This window comes from Puntigrus tetrazona, chromosome 11, assembly GCF_018831695.1.
Source record: "Puntigrus tetrazona isolate hp1 chromosome 11, ASM1883169v1, whole genome shotgun sequence".
NCBI classification, from domain to species: domain Eukaryota; kingdom Metazoa; phylum Chordata; class Actinopteri; order Cypriniformes; family Cyprinidae; genus Puntigrus; species Puntigrus tetrazona.
The window spans coordinates 5,775,052-5,794,373 of NC_056709.1; the positions used below are offsets into that span (position 1 = coordinate 5,775,052).

Consider the following 19,322-nt stretch of genomic DNA (forward strand, 5'->3'; position numbering starts at 1 on the left):
ATAAAAAGTTAAAAGGAAGAGTGTTTGTTTGTTTGTTTGTTTGCTTGGTTTTAAAATAGACATTTTGTGTTAAAATATACTAGTATATAATCAGTTTGGGTTCAGTAATTTATTTAAAAAAATTAGGAATTACATTTTTTAAAAGAAATTATTACTTCTATTCAGCTATTTTTGTTAAATTGATTTTTAAAAAAAAAGTGACAGTAAAGAACAGTATATTTGGGAATAAATTGCAAAGAGACCAAGTGTAGATAGATAGATAGATAGATAGATAGATAGATAGATAGATAGATAGATAGATAGATAGATAGATAGATAGATCGATAGATAGATGTGCTTGTCCCTTTAAACGGAGCTAGTGGTCATCACACAGATGCATTGTGGGAAATGTCCGGAGCCAATCAGAGTTTTCTGTTCCCTGTTTAATTTTTGACCGTTTTAGTCTCGTGGCGGAAGTTCCACGTCTCTTGTTCTTTTTTTTCATAATTTACACAGCATTTTAAAATAAATTATTACTTAGCTACCAACTGTGTAAGGCGTAAAAACACGTTTTTGTGCGTTTAGTTTGATCCGCTTTTGAGTCGCGTGCTGGAGTTTAACTCGTTGCTATGACGACGGAATGGCGGCGTTCAAGCAGATTGACTCTCTGCGAAAGCGGAACAAATATTTGCTAGATAAACTCGAGAAACAATCCGACAAATTGCGTCAGCTGACGCTCTCGTGTCCGGATAAGGTGGACAAATGTCACAGCCTAATATACGGAGACAGCGGCCCGCGTCGAGCGCCTTTAACGGAAAGAAACGGAGCGCATCCGCCGCGTGCTGGAGCTTCACTATCACCAGTGAAAACAGTCAGCAAATCCGGTCAGAATGTACAAATTAAAGCTGTGAGGTCTTTAAAGGCTGTTCAGTGCACAGTGAATTGGCTTTTACAACTCAAGCGCAGTTTAAAGTTTGCATGGGGATCAGTATAATAATCTATTATTTCAAATAACTATATAACGTTAACTCTATACCTTTATAAACTATACGTCTTGCGGTTTAACGTTGTTTGGTTTATATAAATAGAGAGAATGGGTCAAAGACAAGATAAAATTTTTTTTTTTATAAATATCAAAACATATTAAACCAAGTCCAGTGCCTGATTTAATGTTTCATATGACTTTGTGGAAATAAAATGTCAAAATATAGGTGAAATATGTTCCATTGTTATTCAGTGTATCAGATATATTTATGTAAACGTGAAACAAGGTACCTGAATTTACTTTTTAAAATGTATAAAAGAAAGAGTGATCACTCTAAATCATATCGTTTTAAATTAATAAAAATGCCTTGCTGACAAATTGGTAAATCTAGTGCTTTCGAAGGATATATTTTGCTATTTAAACTATCTGTTACACTGAATAACGTTTTAGTGGGTCAGCTGTAAATGGAAAAATGTAGGAAATGCTAATGTAGAAAAAAAGCTGTTTAAAGCTCTTGAATTTTTCTTTGATATACTGTGTGTTGACTTTCGGTAGATTTTTAAATGTGTATATATATATTAAAAAAAAACCCTAACAATGTAAATGTTGGACCAATAACACTCATAAAATGTATTTGTAAACTCAGATGAACTGCAGAGAAACTGTGAAGACCCCACAACGGACCACCAACTGAAACCCAGCCCCAGCCAAAGCTCAGAATTGAACACCTACAGCACACTACTGGAAGACGCAGCGAACAGTCGCCGGAAGGGGCAGAGCAGATCTGTGAGACTGATGCTGCCCAAATCTGCAACTTTCACTGCCTGTGACCAGGTGTGTGAACTTGAACATTGATGCACTTGACGGTTAGTCAACAGATGAAGACTATTCCTCTGTTAAGGCTGATTCATACCACACAGACAAACACCAAGTTTACAATTTAATGAAAAATAAATGTCATATTCACAAAAACTGATCTTGAAAACGAACTAGGGGTGCTGTCAGGTGTAAACGTGTTTGTTGCTGTTTGTTTATGGGGTGTGAATCGACCTTTAGTCAGCTTGATTTATATTTGCTAGATAACACCAGGTAACCAGTATGCAGTTGAGAAACAACTTTTGCAAAATCTTAAGGAGATCTGATGGTTTATAATGATTTCCAAAGAAGTGAAAAAGCACCTACGCAGAAAGAAATCCCCATCTGCTACCGTCTAGCCATAGTGTTTTCATTTCAAAAGTACCAGATGTGTGGTTTTTTTTTGTTTTTTTTTGGGACTGCAGAAAGAGAATGACAGTTCAACGGCTGCTGGGCTAGAGATGGATGCAGAATCGGAGAGAAACATACAGACTTTACTGGGCTATGATTGGATAGCAGGTGGGATGTTTGACACATACACATGCGCACACACACACACACACACAAATAGTAATTAATTTGCTTTCATTTGCATGAATAGAATACAGCAAAGTTTCCATCCAGGTGCTTTTTGGAAACCTACCGTTTGATTTCTCTTTAGGCCTACTGGATGCTAAAAGCTGTCTTGAAGATCGTTCGGAGCAGTTCTTCAGTGATCTCCACAGCTTCCGTCAGGCCAATCGAGATGAGTGCACCCACAACTTGTTATCAGGGTCGGTTTTTTTCACATCTGCTAGATGAATTCTTGTATAAATCGCTGAAGGTTACCTTCACTCTTCTTTTTGATGTCACTTAATCATAGTGAACACACTGCAGGCTGTTGCTTAAATCTGTTATATCTCATGGATCTTACGCTTAATTCTGCAAGATTAAAAATTGTTTAATCTTGTAAATTGTGCTTTTTTTCCCCCCGCAGATGTCCATCTGTTACTGATCTTGCATCTTCCACACTTGACAGCAAAGAGCTGCAGACATCTGCAGACGCACATCAGTGTAAGAGATCTGCAGATTTGGATTGGCTTGACATCACTTTGAAATGCTTTTTATGTCATGGGTTTACCAGATAATTCTTTTTATTTTCCCTTTGCCTTTGTTCCTCAGGCACATTCTGCTACAGAATAAACAGTCGACTGTTTGCGGCTCCACTGGATGCACAGGTCGCCTGTCCAGTGTGCAAGATGCCCAAATCTGATCACCCTCATACTGAAAAAGAGCCTGCTGTAATCAGGTGCATATGTCTTTTGTTAGTGTCCACCTATTCATACATTACCTTTTAGAAGTTTGGGGGAGAGAGAGTATGCATTAAGCATACTGTAAGCAATGACAGCATATTAGAACCATAAGATCATGTGACACTGAAGACTGAAGTATGAATTTTAATCTATTCAAGTAGATTTCACAATAGTACTGTATTTACAGTATTTTTTCATTAAATAAATGCAATAAATGCATTTTTGAGCAAGTGATAAATTAATTATATACATGTTACATTCATGTAGTTAATGTCATGTTTATTTTAGACTGTGCCATGCCAGTCCAATATTAAATAGTAAAGAGGATCTATAGACATTACAGGTCAGAAGCAGTTTCCAGTGTCTTAGTGCTGTTTTGTTTTTTGTTTGGTGCGTGATTGTTTTTGGGCCATCTCTGCATTTGTTTTAGGATCAGTATCCCTCGTTCAACTCTGCTGCCAGCATACAAATACAAAGCCCATCGCCGCTGCAGTTTTGATCCCTCTGACAGCCTGGGTTTGCCCTCTGTGAGTTTCATATAGACAAATCAGCATTAAAACGGAACATATACCAATTACTTTGGTGATATTTGACTTTTGAGGTTATCAGATAGGCTAATAACGCGTGTGACAGCTTTGTTAACGACTAGAGCACAGTTGAAAATATATAGTAGCATTTAGACTTTTTTGTGAGAAATGTCATTCTCGAAACCTTAAACAAGCTAACATGAATTTTGCAGCACTGTTTGTCCGGATGGTCTAATCCCACCCTGAACGCTGGCTCTCAGATGAGCAGTCTTGATCTGCGGGGCTACATGGCAAAACCAGCAGCTATAGCAGGGTCAGCCTCATCCTGGTTTGGCCATGAACGGGTAAGACATTATAGGAGAACACAGTCCAGATGTTTAACTGTTGCCAGTTGCCTCTTCTATATATACATATTTATATTATACATATTTAATGTATAATATAAATACATATACCCCTTCTAATTATACATATTTAATGAAATTTCAATATGACTTCTTATAAAATCTGTAGAGTTCACAGTATGTATTTTATTAACTCTAATGTCTGTTTTCTAATGAAACTGCTTTTAGATTTTAGATAATCTTAAAAAGTAGGTTCCTAAGAAACCCTGAAACAAACAAATGAAAAAATCTAATCTTATTCCGAAATCTAAACATTTTCCTTTGAAAACTCAAGAGCCGAAATGAAAACCTAAAAAATCCAGTTTCAGTTCTTGATATTCTCATCTATCAGGTTTGATATTTAGATTTTGGATTAATACGTTATGCTGCAATTAGATCCTCCTTGCTCCGCTGACAGAAGAACAGGCTTAAAATACAGGTTTAAATAAAGGTGAGGAGCAAACAGCAACCTAGCACTAGCAGAGAAACAAGAATAGTTAGAAACTACCACCTCAAAAAGAATGAACTAAACGGGGACGAGAGATGATTCAAAAATAAATGTGTGAAAAACAAATGTTTGTCTTTCAGCAGTCATGGAAAGTTGGTGTGTCAAAACTGTAATGTTTGTTTCATTGTAGTCTCCTATTAGATATGTGTGCACATGATAGTGTTGATGGAAAATAAAGTTCTGGAACTATTAATTTGTAGATTAAATACAACATTTATGTCATTCATACGTTCATAGCTGTTCATCTCAGTTGGTTTCTATGGATGATTTGTGTTCTCTGTATATTTGGTAACTTTTAATTAACATTCATGTTTTTTTAGGAGTCCTCCTTCTCCAATGCTTTGAGGCACCCACATTCTGACCAGCTTCAAAATTTAGTTTGTTTGCCACGGTATCGCTTTCAGCATTCAGACCCAAAGAGGACAGAACCCCACTCTTACTCTCTTGACTGATTTCAAAAGTTACGTTCAAAATGGAGCTACTCATGAATGTTTCTGCATCCAGGAGATTTTCTGTATTTACCTAAATTAATGTTTGTGTGCACGATTTTCTTTATGTGCGTGTGCGTGCGCGTGCGTGTGTGTGTGTGTGTGTATAGTTGTAATAAAAACATTAATCATTTTGTAGTAAAGTTTGAATTGTTGACACATTCAAGCTCACTTGGTTTGTTTTATTTGCATCGTCTGGTTTTAACAGTGAGGCTTTTAATGTTAACTAAACCATAATATATAGAAGTTGTAAATACAAATGTGTTCACAGATTTAAATGCACATTAAAATGTTACAGTAATTCACTTTATATGAACTAAATGCATATATACATGTATACTATACACATTTTGAAAGACTTAAAGTCACATTACAGGTTCTTAATGGTTTAACATGAAATTAATTATTTTATATGTGTAAAGGTAAGGAATGCGCATAATGAAAAGCTTTACTTTGTAAAAGATTCTGAATTTCTAAATGTAGACTTACTGTAGACATGTTGCTTATTACATTTGTTGACCAGTTATACTTACGTTTACGTTAGCTCTGGCACCTCCTCACTGTGATCTTCCCACGCGTGTAGATATAAAGTCATGAAACAGAATGACACATTTTTTAGCTGCAGCTTTCAGTATCTGTCTCTGCTGTTAATCATGACACCATCTACCTCAACAAGAAACACTTTTTTAATGCTGTTTTATCTGGTGAGTGTGACTTTTATATTACTATTTTCGACTAGTCGTTTTTTATTCAAATTAATTTATCATGGATGTTTTACAAAGGGACTTTTATTATTGTGCGTTTCGAATTAATTTGCGTATCTGAAGACTAGGTGAGCTTCAAAATAAAGGTTCCAATTAACGCCAAAAACATTCGGCAGCTTGATGCCAAGTGTTTAAAGTTATGCAAGGAGTTCGTTTTTAATTCAGTAGTTTTTCAGAAAGGGGAAAGTACGTGTTCCTGAGTGCTTTTATTGTTTAATGCCTAAATGAATCGCGGTTTGAATAGACGGCTCACAAAGTTTCGAGATTTTGTGCCTTTTTTATTGACATAATAATTCGTTTTAACATGAATATCGCTTTCTTTTGATATATATATATATATATATATATATATATATATATATATATATATATATATATATATATATATATATATATATATATATATATTTGTGTGTGTGTGTATGTAAATAGTATTCAGAGACAATCAATCGCTAATAATGAACCTTCAACCAAGACGCACTGAATGGAAAAAAGCGGTTTCTCGGTTTCAGCACACTGACCCTTTGATGCTTTAGCTTTTTTGCCTCACTTCAGAATTTAGTCACAAAAGAATTTCCGATTTAGTAAGGGGACAACAAGGGCCATTACTAGTATCTCTGCACTCTGTAAAAAGATATCTCAAAACCCATCAGTTGAGATCAACCCTAACAGAATGGGCATTCAGTGTAATACCCAGGAATCTACGCTGCAGAAGCCACACAGTTTTTCTATTTATTTATTTTGTAGCATGGCTTATTTTAACAGCTTGTTTCCGTGTACATTTTATGTGGGTTTTCAATGTACTGACCAGGTCCCAAAATCAAATTTGATAAGAGTTTTTCAGTGGGTGTTTTTTTTTTTTTTTTTTTTTTTTGCATTGAGAAATTCCATTTCATGACCTGTCCCTTATCTGTTTGTTCTCAGGCACAAAAACTGATTACGTACAAACCTAAATTTGTCAGTACTCCTGTTGTGCAATTAATCGACGCAGTGAAAACATTCAGATTGTCCTTCAACTGCGTTTTTCCTTGACCTTAGTATTGAAAACAACAGGATGGTAGCTGTTTTTACTCAACGACTGGGTGACCCAGAACGCCTGTTTTGATCAAATCAAATCAATCTTTGACTCACTCCCTTTACTTTGATCTTATGATAAGTTTTAATTTTAAAATGCTCTGGTTAAAAGCATCTGTAACAAGGTTGTCTAACTGGTTGACAAACCCCCTAAACAAACATTTCCTTATTTATTTATTTCCTCTTTAAAATGCACACTACAAGTTAATGCACTTTTCTCCATAACCACTATTTAATGTGTCAAAAGCAATGTAATAACCTTGGAGTTCATTTCGGGTCAGACTTACCTACTTGTTTTTGAGCTGATTATGCAATCCAAAAACTGATCAAAACATAGAGATGAAAGAACCATTCCAAGAGAATAAAACAGGTCTCAGTTCTGACATCTGCAACAAAGAAAGTGTTTAACTTCTCTGATTGGAAAAGACATTCAGACTAAAATTGTTGTTTTCCTTTTACAGATTTTACAAATTCTACATGTCAAGGTTATTGGTAAGTTTATATCACTTCCATTTCCTCTATGGCATACATAATACACTTCTGAAGTACAACCCATTGTCTGCCTATTAATATTAAGTGATTTTTTAGCTCATTAGTTTAGTTTCAAATTTGAGAAATAAAAAATCTGTGGAGAAAGATGCAATCATCTATATATAAATTCTGTGAAGGCTGAATGATGTCAGTGGGATTCAAACAAATGCTTAAATGTTTATATATATGCTTTTTAAAATCCAAAAGGGCTTTCCAGTTTTGTGAACAGATCTAGTGAACCAAAACAAACCATTTTTCGTTGCGAACCTTCAATCTTTCTATGCACATATGTGTAATAGACCACTAAGTGGCCACTGATCTCTATGCACAATCTCTGAGGGTGTTTCAGCAGAAATGATTACCTCACTGCTTTGTAAGCATTAGGATATGTGTAATGTCTAGAAGATTAAGCACAGTAGAAGAAATGGTTAGTTCCTCAACCATTCAGTTTCATGTAATTTTGCCCTTGATCGCTTATGATGTATTTGAATGAAAGCTTTACTTTACAATTGAAAGCTTAAGTCTTGGAGGAGGACTCTGGTAAGCACCTCCAGCATCCATTCCAAACACCTTAGCGTATCATTTGGAGCATTTGTGGTGAGTTGTGCAACACTCAGGCTTGCATGTGAAACTAAAAAAACCACGCTGCCGGTCAACATGTAGGTTAAAATTAAACGATGAGTTCATTAAACACAGTCAGTATGTGCCTTTTAAAACAGAATTGGCATTTACACACAACAGAACCCCTGTCCCTTACTGACCAAAAGATTGCACCCTCTTTGACTTAACTTTGGCTATAGAGAGTTTTTACTCAGCCTTTAACTAAATGATTTTCCCTCAAGTTTCAAAATGTCTGTAATTTGTGTGCAAGTATGTACTTAAAAATGAGACAACAGTCACTTCAAAACTCCTTTAATCACGCTGCAAGTACTCTTGCAGTTAAGAGTTATGTCACATGAGGATATGAGATTACTTTTGATGTCTATTGTTCGCCTTTTGTTTCACACATAGGTTATAACGGATGTTTTCAGGAATCCAGACAGAAAATCCCAAGATGTCAACGCTGTACTGAAGAGTGTTCAGGTTAGTAGCTGCACAACATTTCCCAGCATTCGAGCACTAGTTTTGAAAATGACACAGGATGGTATTAGTGTTGTCGTTCTTATTATACTTCATAAGGCTTTCTTGCTCTTGTGTGGGATTCATTGGTGCACTTTATGACATTGAAGCAAAACTCGTCTTCATTGTTTATTGGCAAACAATGCAAGATTGTTTTTCAGCTACTCAAAATTCACAATTCTGTGACAAAAACAGGCCTGTGCAATGAATTGCAAAGATGCAATCCAGAATGTGTTTATGTAGAAAAACGGTTTATAGTTTTGTGCGAAAAACCCCTAAAGCGTAGCTTGAAAAGAATAATTTTGTGCTGTCAAAAAATTAATTGCATCCAAAATAAGTTTTTGTTTACATGATATAAGTGTGTATTGTTTATATTTATTATGCATATATAAATATACACACTTACAGCATATATTTTGAAAAAATTACATTTATTTATGTATTTATCATATATATATATATATATATATATATATATATATATATATATATATATATATATATATATATATATATATAAAATATATGAATGTATCATATTTTTCCTAAATATATACATGCATGTGTGCACATATTTATATTTTATATCTATATTTATTTGTATTATTCAAGTATAACATTTTTATTGTGTTTTTGTATTTGGGTGAAAACAGAGAATAAAAATCAGATGGAAGTTGCGCCATGCACTCGGAAAAGCAATAGAATTTGCTTCTGTAAACCAGGTTTTTACTGTACAAATGACAACAATTATGAAACACACTGCCATAAACCATGTGTTCCCTGCGGGAAGGGCACATTCTCCAGCAAACCTTCTCTAGGAGCCTGCAAGCCTCATACAAAGTGAGTAAGATTTATACATATGTTACTTGTTTTAAGTCTGCAGTAATACCTTAAAAACACATAAGGCACATTTACAATTCTTTTGGAATCTGGTCAAACACATACACAGAGCTAAAGCACAAGTAGAGAATTATAATTCAATAAACCGATCAATAAAGCGATGATAGTCCTCTCCCATCCCAATCCCACGAAAAAAACCGGGGAAATCCGGTCCTGTCCCAATCCCAGAAGAATGAGTCCCATTCTCTTCCACTACCCGTTGTGTTTTTTTTTTATGTTTAAATTTTAAATACATAGTTTATTTGTATAAAAGGTATATTTTTGTATAAAGTTTGGTATCATAAGGTGTGTTCAACTTGAAGCGGCCACCTGAAAGCAACATGGACCAAATATGAATTATTTATGCTATGCAATATGATTTGACGATGCATTAAACATGGTGTATCCAAAACAAAATTAGCAGAGGGCAAACGTGGAGCAATCTAGATTTAAAGTGCCTTTTATAAGCTCTGTGTGAGTTTACAGGTGGTGAAAATAAAACATACGTAAACACAACAACAGAGAGCATTCGACAGAACTTAAAAAATATATATATGTCATTCAACTTAACCAATCAGGTTGGTAGTGTCTGTTGGCCTGAACTAAATTATTTTTATTTCTATAAAAAAGATAGATGGCAGTGGGCAATGCATTCGGCAGCAAGAGTACATCATATGCAACACGCTGATGCATTATTCCTCGTGAACAAATATAACTCTTGTTGTTTGCATATGTGCATACCAGTGTACTATTACAACATATTTCATGCATAAGCAACGAACCATCACATGACATATGCAAATATATGAATACAGCATTTTTAAGGGTTATGTGCTGTGTTGCACTCCACACAAATGACACAGTCAAGTTTCAAGAAATTACACAAACTAAACTGGAAAAATTACGTGACTAAAGAAGAAAAATGACTATGACTCAATTACAAAATAAGAGACATGAAAACATGAATGTGAACCAAACTGAAACAGACATGAAATCTAGGCAACACTTTATTTTTAAGGTGTCATTGGTTCATATTACTTGTATTTATATTAACGACAAATTGTTAATAATTGCATGCAAGTAACCCTAAATATAATCCTGTCCCTTCACTCATTTATTAAAAATAAAGGTGCTTCACGATTACATGGAGCCCTTTTTGTCTAGATGGTTTCATAAAGAAAATTTAACATCTGAACAACCTTTCTGTTTCACAAAAGGCGAAAAAGTTTCTTTAGATTCTAAAAGATAAGAAAGGGATGGTTCTTTAAAGAACCCTTGACTTCTTTGTGGAAACAAAAATGGTTCTTCTTATGCTCTGAAGAACCTTTTAAGCAGCTTTATTTTTAAGAGTGTACCCATATAGTAAGGACATGTAGTTTATTAATATTACTCAATAATTAAATGTATAACACTTTAACAAGGACATCTTAATAAAGCGTAACTAAAATCTACTTCCTCTTATCGTTTCAGTTCTTACTCAGTTTCTTTGTCTCTCACGCATTTGTATCTTTGAGCTTTCTTCTGCTGATTACAGCGCAAATTCTTCTTTTTCTGTGTATGAGAATCAACACACAAGCACTGTTTACAAAGAGCTATGAGTAGTTAAATATATGGAAAGAAGATACTAATCACAATGTAGTATAAATGTGCAAATTACAGTGACATCACCTCAAACCGTTACCGCATGTTCAATTCTTTCTGGAAACGTTCAAGCTAAGGTTGATTTAGTTGCAGATTATGTAGTAGAGAGTTTAGAACAAACGCTAACCAGAGTATCTGAGGCATGTACCAATGCTATCTTACAAACACGCAATATTAAGACCGACCTGCTTTTGTCTCATGCATTATCTCTGTGCTCTTTTCCACAGTTGTACTCAGTTGGGGATGATAACGCTCAAAGAGGGCACAGCGACACAGGACAGAGAGTGTTTGAATGTCACCACGGTGATGCCTTCCTTGTCCACTACCACAAAAGTTATTAATATTATCACTAACACTTCCATCCCCAGGACAGGTACTGATAAACGCATGACACTCTGTTCACAGTTGGAATGTGTTGAATGTACATTTTCGGAAAGCAACGTATAAAGTATTTCAAACTTAAAGTGAAACCTGTAAAGAATATCCCACATATTATCAAAAAGGATATATATATATATATATATATATATATATATATATATATATATATATATATATATATATATATATATATATATATATATATATATATATATATATATATATATATATATATATATATATATATATATATATATATATATATATATATATATATATATATATATATATATATATATATATATATTATACAAACAGTGGATATACAATCTCAAATGTCTACACACCCCTGTCAAAATGCCAGGTTTCTGTGATCAAGATAAATAACTTCAGATTTTTTTTTTTTTACATTTTAATGTAAACTATAACCTGTGCAAATCAATGAAAAGCAAACTAAAATATTTTAGGTGGGGAGAAGTGTAAAAAAAAATGTCACATTGAAATATTTCTATAATATGGTAGTACTTTAAATGGTTAAATAGCAAAGAAATGGTTAAATAATGTCATACTTATAATCATAATCCAACAACAAAAAATGTATTTGAAAAAGTAATTACATTCTGTTGCATTAAAAACTGTTAGAAAACTGAAGAAGCACGCTGAGTAAAAATGACATTTTCTTTTTGTCACCACCAGAGGGCACTGTACAACGCAGAGGCTCATCAGAGGAAAGCCAGTCCTATTGGCTGCTGCTATTGATCTTAATGTTGATTTTGTTCATGGCTGGATTCTGCATGCTGATGAAAAATGGGGCAAAGAAAACATTTTTAAAATGGCTTGGTATGATATTAAGACTAAAATGCATTGGATCTTTTGAGCTACAAATGATGATACTGTATTTGTCAGCAGTAACTGTATAATACCAAGAAACTCCTTTTAACCACAGTACTGTGTTGTCATGTCTGAAGTGCAGTGTAGCGGCTGTAAGTTGCCTGGAATGCCCCCAATTTCTTCTTACAGTAAAGCGTATTGCATTGTCTGTTGCACGTGTTTTAATTCCCATAAGGACGGACTCAACATAAACATTCACAGTGTTTCAGAATGACAAGCATTTAACACATCCATAAGAACCTGAGAAACCGCAGAACGCCTAGGCACGCAACATACGGTTCTCACAGTCACTTTTGCATCTACATGAGCTGCCTGACACATGCAACCTTTTGACTTATTTCTTGTTTTCATTTTAGGTTCAATAAAAGGAGGACATGTAAGTACTTTTCTGAATGCATGTCACAATAAATTCGAAAAAAAGCAATAGTACGCCTAAAATGGAAAATTTGCTAAACGTTGACTCTCCCGCAGGCCATCCGAGAAGTAGATGAGTCTGTTTCTTGATGGGAATAGATTTATGGAAATGTAGCAGCACATGGTTTGCGGTGAATGGGTGCTGTCAGAATGAGAGCCCAAACAGCTGATAAAAACATCACACAACTTAAGTTCTTGTAAAGCTAAAAGCTGTTTGTGTTGTAAGTAATTCATCATTAGGGAGTTTCAAACTGTTATTTCTGGTCAAAATATAAGCTCCTAAGCAATAAAAAAAAGAGCGAAAAACAGTAATCCATAGACATTGGTGCATGATGTCTGCATAGTTCTCACCTGAATCTGATTTTATAGATAGAGCACTTGTATTTTAGCTGGAAGCAACAGTTTGAGCTTAAAAATGTCTTAATGATTGATTTGTTTCTTGCAAACATGCAGCCTTTCACTTCACAAGACATTAACTGATACACTGCAGTCATGTGGATATTATTGTGATGTTTTTATTAGCTGCATGGATTTATTCAGGACGGGACTTATTCACTGCAAAGGATATAGCAGGTGATATAATGGTACATTTTTCCAAATCTGATCCAATGAAGAAACAAACTCATCTACTTCTTGGATGGCCTAAAGGCGAGTACCCAAATGTAATTGTTTTGGGTGAAATATTCCTTTTAAATGAAGTCCACTTTCACTTTGTTTCACGGTCCCTGTAGAAATATCATCAACCCTTGAATCAAACTGCAAGGGACCATCAAATTTCGTCTAATTACAAATCCCAAACCTTGGAGACTGAGATATCCCTCAGCAGTGATGGCAAAGAGATCAAAGGCCCGATGCCCCAATCTGGGACTGTGCAGCAGGTCACAATGGAGCATAATGGGAAGGGTGAGAACGTCAGCAATACTGTTGGTGAGTTGAATTTACATTGTATAGCATTTGAATTTGCAACTTGAATTTAAGCAAAAATTCTGTCCTGATTAAACACAAAAAATACGTCAAGAAAGCGTCTCCCCAATAGATTTCTAACAATAATGCCACACTTTTACTTTGCTACATTGGGAGACGTTCCTCTCTTTACTTAATTATAGTACAAGAAATGTCAGTTACAATACAAAATGTCTCATATGTGAATAAATCACAAGTTGGCAAAATGGACTATTTAAAATTAATTCGCAAAACCAAATTATTTGTTCGGCTTCCTGCATTGACTGAACCACTGAAGATGTTTTTCATTCATACACAGAGAACATAAAGAGCGTTAGATAAAGTGGTCATGAACCTACAGTCAACTGAAACCAAATCTTTAAACTCTACTGTTAGCTTGCGGCGTAGCTGAACACCTGCATGTGCTATGAACGATTGCACAGGTAGCCTCTTTAATTTCACAACAGGCCTACTTCGTAGCGGTTGTAAGCTTGATCTGATACGACTGTCGTGATAAATGTGAAGTTAATATAGAAATTCTCTCACATAAGCTCATAAGGTCTCAGGTTATTGTGGTGCAGGATGAGTTCCAGTACATTTATTTATTTGTTGTGACCTGTCACAATATCAAAACTGACAGATTTACTAAAAAGCTTCATTGAATAAACATGAGAACGTAATGCACGTTTAAAAATCAAACCAAGATGTGGGTGTTTATATATTACTGTATTTCTAAAGGTAGACTGTCTTTAGAAAATGTCACTTTCATTTAATTGAATTTTTGTATTTAAGCTCAGAGCTGCTTTGTCTACAGCCGTTACCGGGGAAACCTCCTTTTCTCCTGCTTAAAGCACCTCCTGCTGGCAAAGAATGTATTTGCATTTTTAATAAGTCCATCTGATTTAGGCAGCAAACATATTTAAATTTATAGAATTTACTCTAGAAGGACTTAGCTGTTGTTATTGATTCTATGGGGATGTCTACTGGAGGTTAGGGCCACAAAAGCATGCATGCGCAGTAACGTTTGTTTATGTTGTTGTCATTCAAACTTTCATTGTCTATATAGGGCCCTGTGATTTATGCAATGCAGAAAACGCAGACGGTATCACAAAATCCAGTCATAAAACCCAATTTACTGTATAACGTGGAATGTCACAGAATTTGGAAAATTTTGAATGGATATATGAAAAGTAGGTCGGTAAACTTAAAGTTAGTTCACCCAAAAATTAAAAGTTTCTTTTACTAATCCAAATCCAATCAGAGTTATATTAAAAATGGTCCTGGCAGTCCAAAACACATTAAATAAGGTGCACGCAAACGTAATAAAACATGCCTCACTTGGCTCCGGGTGGTGAATGAAGGGCTAATGTAGTGAATCCATGTGTTTTTGTAAGACTAATATCCATATTACAAATGTAATAAACACTTCTTTATTCACTACTTTCTATCGCTTCTGCTATTTAGTAGATGCGGAAGCAGTTTTGCTGGATTACGTAAGACGTTGGCGTGGCATGATTAGAGATGAGCGAGATGTGGCGAGGGAACAAAAAAAAAATGCCAGTCATGAATTAGAAACACAAAACAAGAATTTGTAATGAAAAATGTAGCACCTCTGCTGCCTCAATATATGATGAACACATGAACATAACCTATAAAACTGCTCTGAGAGTCACTTCTTGAGCATTTGACCATTTCTTTTGAGCAAAACTATCATTATTATATGTAAACAGATACCTAAAGGTCTTTACAGCAACCCATCAAAATAACAGTTTGGTTTAACTTGAAGAAATCATGACATAAATATTACTTAATGTAATGACGGAACAACTAGTAATAATATAATCATTATTTAAACATTATTTTAAAGGAATATTTACTAGAATTTATTTAGCAGAAAAAATGTAGCACACAACACAGTATTTCTGAAAAAAAATTGCTTTTGATTTATTATTTAGATTTGCAACTTACAAATAATTCTTAATATTTAATGAAACCTTTAAAATAAAATAAAAATATAGAAAATAAAAAAATAAATAATAAAATTGAATTAAAATAAAAATTAAATATAAAAAAATAAAACTGAATTTATGGGAAAAAGATTAACATTTCACAAGGCCTTAAAAATGTTGTTAAACATTTATACATAATTTGCAATTTAATATGAGTTTCATGATATGCTTTTTGATGAATAAAATTTTATTTAACCATGGAAATAAGAGGGAAATTATCCAGATCGAGAGCAATAATCAACCATATTGATTTTTTTCATGATATTGCTTTTTCTAGTTTAGCAGGTTGGAGATTAAACTCTGTGAAAAGCATTCAATTATTGTATAAGTGGTCTGAGTTTGCCGCACAGAACAATTTGTTATTACCCAGTCAACCAATTTAAATGAAGAAAAAAAAGTACATAAAGTAAGTAAATAAAATATATTTTTTTTTAATCTTGAAAAAATATGCATTCTTTACTCTGGAACGCTGGGGGCATGTCCAAAGTTTGCCATGTCTCTCATCCGTCAAATATAGCTACAACCTGAATGGCTGCTTCCTATTGGATTCACACAGCCATACAACACGTATTATGCATTAATGTGTGACAAAGGCATAGCTAGCTAGCAAACTGTAGGCTGCAGTAACTAATGGCAAACTCGCATACCATTGCTGCTGTAGTTATTATAGTGTTAGGGGAGAGGCAATGATGATGCACTCAGTGGCTCCAGTGCATCATCATTGAGACAATAGCCACCCCCAAAAATAATACTGAACAAAAAAACAACAATGGTTAAAAGCCAAACCCTCTAATTCAACAACATAATTTACATTTTAAAATATATTCAGATATCCATCCATCCATTTTCTACCAATTATCCAGGGTCGGGTCACGGGGGCAGCACTCTAAGCAGGGACACCCAGACACTTCCTCCAGCTCCTCCACTTCCTTCCATCCAGACACTTTCTCCAGCTCTTCCGGGGGAACACTGAGGCCAGCCAAGAGACATAGTCTTGCCAGCGTGTCTTAGGTCTTCCCCGGGGCCTCCTCCCGTTGGGATATGCCCTGAACACCCTGAACAATGCCCTGGCGTCAGAGAGGCATCTGGAACAGATTGCCGAGCCACCTTAGCTGGCCTCTCTCGATGTGAAGGAGCAGCAGGTCTACTCCGAGCTCCTCACCCTATCTCTAAGGGAGCACCCAGCCACCCTACAGAGGAAACACATTTCGGCTGCTTGTATCCGGGATCTTATCCTTTTGGTTATGACCCAAAACTCATGACCATAGGTGAGAGTAGAAAGATCAACCAGTAAATGGAGAGCTGAATCCTGCTCCGGTTATACAGGGACTGGACAGCCCTCAGCAATGGGCCCCTTTTCCCATATTCCCAGAGCACCCTCCACAGGACACTGCGAGGAACCCGGTTGAATGCCTTCTCCAAAGCACATGTGGACTTGTTGGGCAGTACCTTGGCATAGACTTTTCCGGGCAGGCTGAAAAGTGTGATCCCCCTATAGTTTGAGCACACCCTCCAGTCCCCCTTCTTAAAAAGAGGAACCACCACCCCGGTCTGCCAGTCCAGACATACTGTTCCCTGTCTCCACAGCCCCACAACATCCAGAGACCTGAGGTACTCAGGACAGATCTCATCCACCCCCAGTGCTTTGCCACCGAGGAGCTTCTTAACAACCTCGGTGACCCCAGCCAGGGTGATGTTCGACAATGGAGGTAGAGAATATTGTCCACTCGGACTCAATGTCTCCAGCCTCCCTCGGGATCCGGTCAAAGCTCTGCCAGAGGCGGGAATTGAAGATCTTCCTGACAGGGGTCTCTGCCAACGTTCCCAACAGACCCTCACGGTACGTTTGGGCCTGCCGGATCTGTCCTGCTACTTCCCCTGCCAACGGATCCAAATCACCACCAGGTGGTGATCAGTTGACAGCTCCGCCCCTCCCTTTACCCAGTGTCAAAGACATGTGGCCGGAGATCAGATGACACAACCACAAAGTCGATCATCGACCTCCTCCCTAGGGTGTTCTAGTATCATGTGTATTGGTGGACACCCTTATGCTTGAACATGGTGTTCGTTATGGACAGGCCGTGACTAGCACAGAAGTCCAACAACAGAGCACCAACTCCTGTTGTCGGAGCACTGTCCAGCACCCCTCCCATAGACTCAAAGAAGGCCGGGTACTGGGGGGTGGGGGGTGGGGGCTAGTGATTGAATGAACAACATAGCTCCTAGGGTCACTCAGGCACTCAAACCCCTCCACCACGTTAAGATGGCGATCCCAGGAGAAGATATTCAGATATAAACCAGTTATTTTAATTGTGATAATATTTCAGAATGTTACTGTTTTCACTGTATTATTGGTCAAACAAATGCAGCCTCGTTGAGCATAAGAGAATTCTTTAAAAAAAGAAAGCGTTTAATAGGAGCCAATTTTGATTATAAGCTGAAAAGCCTGTTCTTCATTATTTGCCTATAATAGGGTCCATCTACATCTACTCTCCTGGAACGGTGATTTTGGGCTCCAACTCGGGTGATAAAAAGGAAGAAGTTTGCAAAGAAGGTGTTCCCCTCATCAGCAGACCGCAGCAAGAATCAAATCCACACTCGCAAGAGGTTAAACTAAGAATAAGCACACAGGAAGAGGCCGAGGAGGAACTGAGCTTGAGTTTTCCTGTGCCGGCAACTGGAAAGTGAGAACTTGAACATGTGGTTTCTTACATGAATTCATGTTGGCCTTTAGGAAGATTCCTATTTGAATCACAAGGCTGAAAATCACAAGTGACCAGATGTAAGTTTCCTGGTAAAACATGGCATCAGTAATGGCCGAGTCATGGTTTCAGTTTCAGAAAAACACACATGCTGGCAAAATGTAAAGGCTACCTTGATTGCTCTGTATGTCGAATACGGAACGCGCAGTTGTACGAAATGGAAACGCTGAGTTGACTTTTGCTTTTTTTGCACATCATGAAAAAAAAATGTATGCTTCATTTAAGTTTTTAGAATTGCACATGTCTGAATCTTTGCTGCAGTGAAAATAGGGCAAAAACATGCATAAAGACTCTGCGAAAGAGTGAGAAAAACGTCCTCAAAGGTGTTAGGAGTTTTCAAAATGAATATGTTATAAAAATGAGGCAGCTTAAGTGAAATGCACATGTGTATGAATTGTTATATTGTTTAAGTGAGTGGTCGAGAACCTAATGACTGGGCTTATATGTTTCTAATCAGACGTTTGTTCTGCTGTGTGGGTGTTTCATATGCATGTCTAAAAATACCCAACCTCACCTTCGGAAAGAAGGTGTCTGATTTGACTGTCGTAGGAGGTCTAGTCGGGACAGGGTATGTTTGCCCTGCACCCTTTATAGCACAGAATGACATTTCTTCATTCACCTCACATTCACTTGAGCTTGCGTGTTTGTCAGTTTGCTTTGTTTGCAGTGTACATGAATGTTTGATTGTAACATTTGTAAATGACGTGTTCTGCTTCTTCATTAATATCAAGTCAATAAAGTCCATTCCTTCAAAAATTACAGAATCAATCAATCTATCTATCTATCTATCTATCTATCTATCTATCTATCTATCTATCTATCTATCTATCTATCTATCTATCTATCTATCTAGTTCAATATCTAAAATATCTATTTCTTTCTTTCATTCTGTCAGTCT

The 19,322-nt window shown here is 36.1% G+C and overlaps 2 protein-coding genes across 4 annotated transcripts; both read left to right on the forward strand.

Moving 5' to 3' along the window:
- The first annotated feature begins 421 nt into the window (after window positions 1–421).
- Window positions 422–5,178, forward strand: LOC122353622 (migration and invasion inhibitory protein). Its single transcript, XM_043251455.1, has 9 exons — window positions 422–863; window positions 1,611–1,798; window positions 2,245–2,338; window positions 2,481–2,592; window positions 2,796–2,872; window positions 2,981–3,107; window positions 3,542–3,638; window positions 3,851–3,982; window positions 4,850–5,178. The coding sequence occupies exons 1-9, from the start codon at window positions 620–622 to the stop codon at window positions 4,979–4,981; spliced, it is 1,203 nt and encodes a 400-aa protein (XP_043107390.1). The 5' UTR covers window positions 422–619; the 3' UTR covers window positions 4,982–5,178.
- Window positions 5,179–5,568: 390 nt separating this feature from the next.
- Window positions 5,569–19,180, forward strand: si:dkeyp-61b2.1. 3 transcript variants are annotated; one of them, XM_043251457.1, is made up of 9 exons: window positions 5,569–5,721; window positions 7,317–7,347; window positions 8,398–8,469; window positions 9,159–9,345; window positions 11,253–11,398; window positions 12,103–12,246; window positions 12,654–12,673; window positions 13,443–13,638; window positions 16,526–18,129. In XM_043251457.1, the coding sequence occupies exons 1-9, from the start codon at window positions 5,611–5,613 to the stop codon at window positions 16,633–16,635; spliced, it is 1,017 nt and encodes a 338-aa protein (XP_043107392.1). In that variant the 5' UTR covers window positions 5,569–5,610; the 3' UTR covers window positions 16,636–18,129. The 3 variants fall into 3 exon arrangements, with proteins under 3 accessions (XP_043107392.1, XP_043107393.1, XP_043107391.1); XM_043251458.1 differs by lacking the exon at window positions 16,526–18,129 and adding an exon at window positions 13,973–15,548; XM_043251456.1 differs by lacking the exon at window positions 16,526–18,129 and adding an exon at window positions 18,136–19,180 and having other exon boundaries at window positions 5,570–5,721.
- The last annotated feature ends 142 nt before the right edge of the window (window positions 19,181–19,322 follow it).